The sequence below is a fragment of the Mytilus californianus genome, unplaced genomic scaffold (genome assembly GCF_021869535.1).
Source record: "Mytilus californianus isolate M0D057914Y unplaced genomic scaffold, xbMytCali1.0.p SCAF_17, whole genome shotgun sequence".
In the NCBI taxonomy this organism is placed as follows: Eukaryota; Metazoa; Mollusca; class Bivalvia; order Mytilida; family Mytilidae; genus Mytilus; species Mytilus californianus.
In genome coordinates, this window is record NW_026262659.1 from 11,539,709 (window position 1) to 11,551,338 (window position 11,630).

An 11,630-nucleotide genomic window follows, 5' to 3' on the forward strand; every position below is an offset into this window, starting at 1 on the left:
TCGATATCCTCAATATTCACAGATGTGGAGAGACACCAACTTAACAACACAAAAGAGAAATCTAGTTATTTAGAAATATATCTATATCTTTGTATCAACATGCAAATCATTATTATCATTTTATACATCATATTTCAGATTGGTGGAATTTCAAAAAAGCCTGAAGCTAAACTTTAACCACATAATTAATGTTTATGATTTTATAGGTAGGATCAGCCACTGCTATATATAGGAGAACAACCAATCAAAGGCTTGATAGATCCAGCATGTATGTCAAGGATGTCTGTCGGGGAAGCTCTCACTAACTTGGTGTTTACCCATATTACACATAATTAATGTTTATGATTTTATAGGTAGGATCGGCCACTGCTATAGAACAACCAATCAAAGGCTTGATAGATCCAGCATGTATGTCAAGGATGTCTGTCGGGGAAGCTCTCACTAACTTGGTGTTTACCCATATTACACATAATTAATGTTTATGATTTTATAGGTAGGATCGGCCACTGCTATAGGAGAACAACCAATCAAAGGCTTGATAGATCCAGCATGTATGTCAAGGATGTCTGTCGGGGAAGCTCTCACTAACTTGGTGTTTGCCTGTATAACAGATCTGAAGGTAAGGCCAACACCGATTAATTTAGATTATATTTATTTTTAGCTCACCTTTGCCAGCCTGGCTTCCATGGTTTTCGGCCATGTTTTGTTTTCATTGTTCATTGTTCATTGTCTGGTAATTTTTTTTAAAACTTTTTTTTAATCGTTCTTTCCATTTACATCAAAACTGTCAAACAACTAGGAGTAATATTTTCCTTTTATTTTGTGTTTTGGGGTAAAAACTAAAGTAGATAGAGGGAAACTGTAAACAGAAATAATGATCAGCAGAAAAAAAAAAGATCATGCTTATATATTGGGATCATGTCATTCTTGGAGATCAACAAAAAAGAGACTTTTGTCATGAATTATAATATAGTCTGCAATGATGGAGAGTGTCCATTGTTGACGATGTACATTGACCTTGGTGATCATGAGCAACACAGGCTCTTTAATGATGTTTTTTTTTTAATTATTTTATAGTAATTTTGAGCTAGAAATATTGAACACATGCCAGAACCATATTAGTATTTACATGAGAGGTGTTAAAAATTGAAGGCATATTACATAGTTGGATCTTGCAGGTACACTAAATTTGTAGTGCCCAATAACTTGCAGAAAATTAACTGAAATCTATGCAACTTTCAGAAAATGCTTAAAACAGTAACTTTAGTAGAACACATTTATATTTATTATGATGTCAGTCAGCATCTTCTAATAGTAAACTGAAGATTTTTTTATTTGGTATTAACTCTTCCTATGAAAAAAGGCACACATTAAAATCTTCTCATTAAAATTCGAATTTTAATGAAATATTCATCAGAAAATAAAACGTTATCCCACCTTATCTTTTAACATCAACCTCATGTTTACCAGCGTAGTAGATATTATAATTCTTATGTTCAATTGTCATATAATGTGCATCAGTTAATCACAGACTGTCTACTAGCAGCCTGACACACTTTTGAATTATTTTAACAAAGTGCCAATCTTATATTATATATATATAATAATCCCCAGTTAATGGTCGACACCAAAACATGTAAAATATGTACAAAAAAGCTACAGATGTCTTTCAATTTCAAGTGCTAGAAATAAGTACTATCACTTTCTGTATCTTACAAGAAACAGTAAAGATATACCTAACACTTAGTTTGACAGATAATGTATGTATAAGACATAAAGTAACCAACTTATTTAGTTATATTTCATTGAAGACTTTAACATGTTTATTTTGTATGGTCACTAGTTTCTTTTGTTTGAGATTATAATGAATCAAACCAGACCATCGACTGGTTTGAAGTGTATTCAGTGGTTTATACTGTTTACCATCAGATGACACATGTTGTACTGATTTATCATTACACACCACATACAGACTGTCATCTTGTAGTGTAGTCATACTATAGGGTGGTGATGGTAATGTTAGGGTGTGATGTCTGTTATCAGTATAACTGTACCAATACAGCTTCTTGTTAAAGTAGTAATCACAGTAGAATATTCTGCCACCAGAAGCATGTAACCTGAAAGGACGACAGTCAGTCTGTATTGTCTGTACCACCTCTCCTGTCTGATGATCTATGATCAGTAGGCTGTTGTCACCACCTACAACTAACTTGTTGTTTATAGTTGTAATGCCACTCCTCAACGCTTCAGGTGTTGATATTGATTTAAGTTTGAGTTTATTGTTTATGTCAAACATCTCTATACACTCACTACCCCACAGTGTAACAGCTACTGTAGAGTTGTTGACTGCTGTAACACTCCCTGGTATACCCTGTACATGTATACTGTCTACATGTGATCCATCTGTATTACAGACCAGTAGTCTGTCCTGGTCAGGTAAACACATCACCAGTCTACCATCATCCATCATCACTATATCTGTTACATCACCTACTGATGTTAGCTTTGTCTGATGATAAATTGTGAAGATTGACTGTCCTAGTTTGTATGGCTGTATTTGATGTTTCTGCTTAATCACTGAAATATACAATAAAATATGAAACAATTTGATCAAAAGGGGATTATTTTGAATATCATTACTTCTTTTAATCCATGCATCAAAATGGGGGTAATGGAGAGACAAAAAATACTGTAACAAGAATTGTTATTGATATAAATATTTTAAATGAACTATTTCAATAAATTTACAATACTTGATGTAGATCTTTTATGTTGACATAAGAAAAGATGTTTTCTTTGTAAATACACTGGTTGTGTTACTTTAGGTATTGTAATTATTCAGAACGACAAGGGAAAGATAGTTTAATATACTTGTTGAACCTACCGTGTCTGTCAGTTTTCTCTTTGGATGATTGACATCTTACATATTGTAATATCTCCTGTAATAGTCGGGAAACGTTTATAAATTTCAAAATATATGTGTATATATATATATAAAAAAAATTATTCATTTCTTTGACACAGATCTCTTTGTGGATTATTTTTTTTAATCTTGGTAAGACATGACAGTTTATGACTTCTTTAGTCCTGTGATCACATCATTTACTATAAGGGACGTATACATTTTTCGCATCTGTCCTTGCTCAAATGATCATTCTTTGAATTTCTGGATTATAATAAAAGAACTTTTAGATTAAATATTTTTTTAAAGCTTATGAAAATTTTGTTTTACATTTGAATTTCCAGTCAGCTTGTTTTGTAAGGTTTCTGAAGATATGCAACAGTTATTTCATTTTAATGTAAAAAAAACCCAACTATTCTTAGATTTTTTCTCTCAATGCATTCTGTGATCTTAAAATTTGATGTCTATTTATTGGTAAGCTGAGTTGTTTTGGTTGCATGTTGCTTTTGTATTTTGTCTTTAAAAAAAAAATAAACAGAAACAATCAAAGATTAGCCACTGACACCAAATCATCCAAATCATGGAAGCATTAAAGTCATATGAAATGAGTGACTGATGAAAAATAATGTGTATCCAATTCTTGAACCAATGCATGCATATATCATAAACTTTGTCTTCTGTAGCACAATTTTATCATTTTTTACACATCCATATCATATAATCGTCAAAAAAATATTTCACTCGTTAGTGTTGATGTGAAAATATGGCAGCTTATTAATTGTCGTGTTTTGAAGCCGAAGTTTACAGATTGTCACCTTTGTAAACAATCAACAAAAAAGCTTGGATATTGAGGAAAGCAAGTGTATAACGTACAATAAGATATAGTTTATTTCGATGACGGAGTGATGTTTACGTTTGTTGGTTTTCCCCTTCACACTTGCAAATTGCGCTCACCGGATTTTTAGGAGAAAGGTCACGCTGAGGTTTCTGCACACAGAAAACATGTCGAGGAATTGTTGTGTGGAAGCCAACAATTAAAAAAAGGTTAATTTCTTCTAAATTTGGACAAATTAAAAAATTTTCCTAAGAAAAAAGTATATGTACAAAAGTTTTATGACAAAAACTAGCCATTTAGTTATAAAAAACATATGCATCATTTTTTTTAATTTGAAGTTTCATATGACTTTAAGATATGACTAACAACCACTATTGATGAGTTCTGATTTGTGACACACCAGGCTTGAGATGCATGGGCACATGAAGATATGCTCCGTGTTTGTTCCTACCTCCAGTTTTGTTAATAGCTCCATATTTGATTGGCCATTGTTTATATTCATTGCAGTCAAAATTTCAGCAGTGCTTGATTCCAATTTGTCACTAATCTAAAATTATATAAGTAATTAAATAATGTACTAAAAAAGTATGACAAAATCACTGAACTCAAAGGCAAAAATAAATTGTTTCCAGTTTGTATTAGTGTTACCCTTGCTTGATAAAAATGAAAAGGAAGAAGATTATAGATTTTGTGGCCAATAGGGTTAAGGTCACTGTTACTTAAAGAAGAACACCAGAATTGACAGCAAACCAGGTTTTCTCGTTTTGAAAGTGCTTTCTGGCTTGTTTGACTTTCATGATTTGTGCCTGTTTTCCAATCTATCAATGACCAGAACTCTTGAACATAAAAGTGAACATGGACAATATATACATATATATATAGTGTCAATTATAAGATGATTCACATGCATGTTGTAGGTGTGTTTGATTTGTCAATACCATTTTTACAATAGCATGGTTAGAGAAGTATCAAAACAAACAAAATACACATCATGATAAAAAATAATGATATCCTTATTCTATATATAAACATATATAATAAGAATATGAAGATTTTTTTTTTTAAATGGATTAAATCATCATGTTATATAGAATTACACATGTAAACAATCTAGTCGTAAATGATCAGAGATAACTGATTGAAATGAAATAGACCAGTAAAACACACCTATAACCATGATAACCTGAAAATATATTTTTGAACTAACTTGTACTAGGGGGTGTTTAAAGACCTTGAATGCCCAATTGGTTGTCCTATCCTTCTTAACTATTGAATCCGACCAAAAGTAGGTAGTTCCTTAACTAATAATGATTTTATAGTTTAGCTAACAAGCAAGCTAACCAAAGATACTACCTTTACATAAACACTCAAGTATATGTGCTGTCAAACAAACTAAAAGATGAAAAGCATTATTGGTTGAATGGTTCATTAGTCACAACATTGAAACTATATAAAGTGCTGTTTTCTCATCTATTAAAGACCATAACTCCTAAATGGTAAAAGTGAAAAAGTCAATAGCAAACTTGACCTCCATTTTGACATCAGTAACAACATTTTAAATTTTAAAAACCATTGGTTGGACAGTAAGTAAGTTTTGGCACAGAAAGCGTTGGTCACCACTGTCATCCACCGCCCGCCCCCCCTGTGTACGTCACCATTTAATAATCCGGATTTTTCCAAAAATAAACAATTGCCAATTTGGAAAATAGTTTCTGGATTGTAGAATGAGTCCCATATTTGATTAAAATGAAACTTATACAAATGGAAGATTTAGGAAAGAAGGGGGAATAGGACAATTTATTTTGGGGTCAACTCTAAGGTCAAGGTCACTTACTAAAAATAGAATAAAATGCTTCGCTGGGGTGCAGCTTGATACGACCGCAGAGGTCGAACCCTGAACAGTTGGGGCAAGTATGGACACAACATTCAAGCTTGATACAGCTCCGAATTTGGATTGTTATTAAATATTTGACACAGCATAGGTTTCTGACACAGAAAGAATGTAGTCTAAGAACTTGAATTTTTTTAATTTACCTATTATGGTCCAATGTCCAAAATCAAAATACATGGTTAGATTCAGCATATCAAAGAACCCCCATATATTCAATTTTTGTTAAAATCAAACAAAGTTTAATTTTGGACCCCAACTCGGACAAACTTGAAAACTGGGCCCATAATCAAAAATCTAAACACATGTTTAGATTCAGCATATCAAAGAACCCCAAGAATTCAATTTTTGCTAAAATCAAACTTAAGTTTAATTTTGGACCCTTTGGACCTTAATGTAGCCCATTTTAAAAAAGGGACTTAAAATTAAAAATCCAAATACACGGTTAGATTTTGAATATCAAAGAACCCCAATAATTCAATTTTTGATGAAATCAAACAAAGTTTAATTTTGGACCCTTTTGACCTCAATTTGGACCAACTTGAAAACTGGGCCCATAATCAAAAATCTAAATACATGTTTAGATTCAGCATATCAAAGAACCCCATATATTCAATTTTTGTTGAAATCAAACAAAGTTTAAATACTGGACCCCAACTTGGACCAACTTGAAAACTGGGCCCAAAATTAAAAATCTAAACACATGTTTAGATTCAGCATATCAAAGAACCCCAAGAATTCAATTTTTGTTAAAATCAAATTAGTTTAATTTTGGACCCTTTGGACCTCAATGAAGACCAATTTAAAAAACGGGACCCAAATTAAACATCTAAAAACACGGTTAGATTTGGCATATCAAAGAACCCCAATAATTCAATTTTTGATGAAATCAAACAAAGTTTAATTTTGGACCCTTTTGACCTCAGTATGAACCAATTTGATAGCGGGGCCTACAAATAAAAAATCTAAATACATGGTTAGATTCAGCATATCAAAGAACCTCATATATTCAATTTTTGTTGAAATCAAACAAAGTTTAATTTTGGACCCCAATTTGGACCAACTTGAAAACTGGGCCCATAATCAAAAATCTAAATACATGTTTAGATTCAGCATATCAAAGAACCCCATATATTCAACTTTTGTTGAAATCAAACAAAGTTTAAATACTGGACCCTATCTTGGACCAACTTGAAAACTGGGACCATAATCAAAAATCTAAACACATGTTTAGATTCAGCATATCAAATAACCCAAGAAGTCAATTTTTGTTAAAATCAAACTAAGTTTAATTTTGGACCCTTTGGACCTTAATGTAGACCAATTTAAAAATCTAAATACACGGTTAGATTTGGAATATCAAAGAGCCCCAATAATTCAATTTTTGATGAAATCAAACAAAGTTTAATTTTGGACCCTTTTGACCTCAATATGAACCAATTTGATAACGGGGTTCACAAATAAAAAATCTAAATACATGGTTAGATTCAGCATATCAAAGAACCCCATATATTCAATTTTTTTGAAATCAAACAAAGTTTAATTTTGGACCCCAATTTGGACCAACTTGAAAACTGGGCCAAAAATCAAAAATCTAAATACATGTTTAGATTCAGCATATCAAAGAACCTCATATATTCAATTTTTGCTAAAATCAAACAAAGTTTAATTTTGGACCCTTTGGACCTTTATGTAGACCATTTTGAAAACTGGACCCAAAATTAAAAATCTAAATACACTGTTAGATTCGGCATAACAAATAAATAAATGTGATCAAAGATTTTACAAATCTAATGCACCATACTGTGCAATTAAAGATTACTTCTTGAAATTTTTCAATATTTGAAATTTGAAAAAAAAATAATATTTGAAGAATAATTCTTTTTAATTTCTGAAATCTGAAATGAGGAAAAATTGACCCCCCACAATTTCTTTTTATCCCCCCCCCCCTTTTTTCCCCCAAAAAATTCTTTCCCTCAAGATATGGTCATAATCTCAATTCAAATTTCCAATGGAGTTGGCAACCATAATTACCCATTTAAATTTACCATAGTGCTAACTTAATCTATTTTATAATAGAATTAAAATTATAGTGTCAAATCTTTCATATGGATTTTTTTGTAAAAAAAAATGATGCAACATTTGCAGATATTTTTACTGGTCTTCCTTTATAAATATGCATTTCTTTAAACATAATTTAAAAGCAGTGTAAGGGAAGTAACCAAAACGTTGTATTTGGATTACCTCCCTTACACTGTTTTAAATTATCTTTATTGTTCATTAACCATTACTTTATACATAATTTGAAAGCAGTCACTACAAAAGTCAAAAAGTCTGAAAAGACCAGTTTTTGTCTGAATTTGCAAGAATTTTTACTCGACATTCTTAATTTGTCTGAATAATTTTTAAAAATTCTTGACATAGTATGAATTTGTCTAATAAGGTTCTTGATTTTTCTTGACAAGTGTCTTGACAGTATGAACATTGTCTTAAAATTTCTCGACACTTCCTGTATCATCTGATAAGAGTCTGGATTAGTCTCGACCAATTCTTGACTGTCTTAAATTTGTCTCGATCTGTCTTGACATATTCTTGACATTCTAAATAATGTCTGAATATGTCTCGACACATTCTTGACAGTCTTAAATATGTCTTGACACTATCTCAACAGTATAAAATTCGCCTGAAATGTGAACAGACTTATTCTGCACTGTTTATGACATTCTATTGCTGTTGTATACTCCTTTTTATTATGGCTAAACTAAACTTTGAAGAATCAAGGATTAATTTGGTATAGTAAGATACCCTTTTGGTGCAACTAAGTTGGAATACCCTGAATAATCCCCCATGTAGTTTAATTTTGATTTATTTTTATTAAACATTTAAGTAATTGTTTTCACTTGGAATATAAGTCGAAGGTATTGACAAACAGCATTTAGATTTTTGCCGTTCGCAAAACTGCCAGTCAAATTTGCTTTGCTAAAATAGGTGTCTTGTATCTCTTTTGGACCCCACAATTCATCTTTTGGGTGTGTGTGGCTAAAAAAAGAGGGGGGGAGGGGCTTTCGTTTAGGTCAAAGAATTTGTTCCCATCTTGATTCAAAAACCTTATTCATTTTTTAGAACAACCCAAAAACATTTTTTATTCAAATTTGAGTGTTGAATTTTATAATTTTTTATCAAAAATAAATATTTGTGATAACTCCTTTCTGAAAAAAAAATGTTTAGATCTATATTATGCATGTCTGTTTGAGAACCATTTCATAAGACCGATGATTTCTATAGAAATCATTGATGGGATCATGGGACCCATTATAAATACATTTTTTTTATTATTCCTGGAGTAGATAATAATTTTCTTTTAATCTTTGGGAATTATTCAATTTGTTTTTATGTTAAAATAATTAACTTCATAATTTTGATGAAGAAAATCCATTTCAATTCAATTTTTTTTCATCAAAATGATGATTTTCATTTTCATCTATCAACAAACTTTTTAAAATGTAGTTGCATGGTCAGTCAACTGATAAGTTGTATGGCTGATTACAGGTAAAGCAATAACTTCTATTTGACAGTTGCGTGTACTCTGGGGTGTGGAATACCTTAATTTTATGGGGAACATCCTGTCCATGTGTAATACTTAATATGTTCCAACAGATGACATTACACAAATTTTTCTTCTGTTAAATGAATGATTTGTATATCATCATAATTTGCTATTTATATAAACCACATTTTGGTATAATAATTATTTACCATATCAACATTGAATATTATGAATGTAGAATGAAATTTTTTTTATGAAATATGTCTACAGTATGATTGGTTTGAATCATTTAATTTATAAGATTTAGGAATCAAAATTTGTGATTATTTAAAAACCCACATTGAAATTGTTTTATATCAACACACCCACATTTGAATTATTTTATACTTTAGATTTCATAGCCATATTTGCATTTGTAAAAATATTTATATACCCAAATTTTCAATTATTTTACATGCCCAACTTTTATTTTTGTTGTAAAGAAGTGTAACTTGAAACAACAGTATATCATATAAAGAAAAATAAAGATTAAAGTTATATCATGAATATTGGTCATGATTTGTAAAACTCAGAACTGTCAAGTAAATTTAAGACACGATTCAAAATGTTCAGAATATGTCAAGCCATACTGAGAAAAAATAAGAATGTTGAGAATATGTCGAGAAATTTCAAGACAGTATTCAAATGTCAAGAATTTGTCAAGAAATTTTAAGACCATATTCAGAATGTCGAGAATATGTCGAGTAAATTTCATCCAAATTTAATATAAATGAGAATTTGTCAAGAAAAATTAAGACACAATTCATACTTTTGGAGAATGTCGAGTAAAAGTTCATGCAAATTAAGACAAAAACTGGTCTTTTCAGACTTTTAGACTTTTGTAGTGAGTGTAAGGGAGATAATTTCAATGATGTATTTGATTTATCTCCCTTACACTGCTTTAAATTATGTTTTGTTCTAAAGTATTTGTCCATTAACCAGGACAACCTTGTTTTTCCCCCTTTTTTGCCCCTAATTCCTAAACGGTTTGAGCCATAACCCCCCAAAGCAAATCCTAACCATCCCTTTGTGGTATGGGAACTTGTAGTATAATTTCATAGAGATCCATACACCGTTCCACAGTTATTGTCTGGAAACTAGAAAATGCTTATTTTTGGCCCCTAATTCCTTAACTGTTGGTACCATAACCCCCAAAATCAATCCCAACCTTCCTTTTGTGGTATTTAACCTTATGGTGAAATTTCAAAAAGATCCATTCACTTAAACTAAAGTTAGAGTGCGAAAACCAATGTGTCTTCGGACGACGACGCCGGACAACGACGACGCCAACGTCATACCAATATACGACCACAAAATTTTTTTGCGGTCGTATAAAAAAGTAGAAAAAATGGTTTCAAAATGAAAACTTGAGTTTTCTTTTGCCTTTGCGTCCTAAATAGATAGATGATATAGGGAGGAGAAGAAGCTTATTGATTTTGGGGTCAAATGTCAGGGTCACTTTGACTATTAATAGAATTTAAAAAAAAATTGTTTCAGGATGGTATTAAACAGTGATTTGTACATATTGTAATAAATTTGTAAAATTAAAAAAGCAACAATAGTAAAGGTTTATTTGTCCCTCCAAGCATACAAGTATGGTAATGTTTTGAAGTACCACCTTTTCACGTGTAACCACTTTTTTGTGTGTCACACATGGGATGACATGTGGTAATGGTCTCCATCCATCCATCTGTCAATTTGAAATACAGTTATACTCTGAGACTGTTTGAAATAAAATTATCATACTTTATGGGATTATTTGTCGCCATATTCTCTTGACCTTGCTATTTTGTCAGGTTGATATGACAATTTTTAAGGTAGTTATGGGATTGACCATTTTTGTTGAGCCTGCAAAATTTATTTCGTGAACGCCAGACATAGTGATCCGAGATTTTGTCGCCAACATTTAGGTTCAGTTTGAGGTTAAATTTTTTTTTTAGTCATCAATTTAAACAGAAGCTTGTTTATGACCAAAATACAGTATCTAGAGCTAGATTTTGAAAATATTTATTTTCAATTTTCTGTTTTACTGATAAATGGAATTAGTTTTTTTTACAGTTGACATGTAGGTTTAAGTTTTTTACAAAACAATTACTTTTTCAAACCTTCAAAGAAGAAACTTTGCAGAAGCTTTTTAAGGATTACGAAATATTGTCTGAAGCATACCTTTGAAAATATCTTTTTTTTCATTTTTAGTATAAAGACTTTGTTTTTACAGTTACAATTTTCATTAAAATCATGGGATTAATTTTTTTGACATGATAAACTTGTAAGTCTTCAGGAATTGTTATGAAACTTGGACAGAAGCTAATCTTCAAGACAAAGAAAAAGTTTGATTTTTTTTTAGCGTCTGTATATAACTGATAAATGGACTCACTTTTTAAGTCAACTTTACACTTTTACACTGACAGCAGCAATC

The 11,630-nt window shown here is 31.0% G+C and overlaps 1 protein-coding gene across 1 annotated transcript in view; it reads left to right on the top strand.

Annotated features, from left to right (window-relative positions):
• Positions 1-2,513, top strand: part of LOC127726469 (phosphoribosylformylglycinamidine synthase-like) — a 94,903-nt gene extending 92,390 nt beyond the window's left edge. The window contains exons 15-16 of the mRNA XM_052233846.1: positions 494-619; positions 2,415-2,513. Coding sequence (XP_052089806.1) covers positions 494-619; positions 2,415-2,513 — 225 coding nt within the window. The remainder of the gene's footprint in view (positions 1-493; positions 620-2,414) is intronic.
• The last annotated feature ends 9,117 nt before the right edge of the window (positions 2,514-11,630 follow it).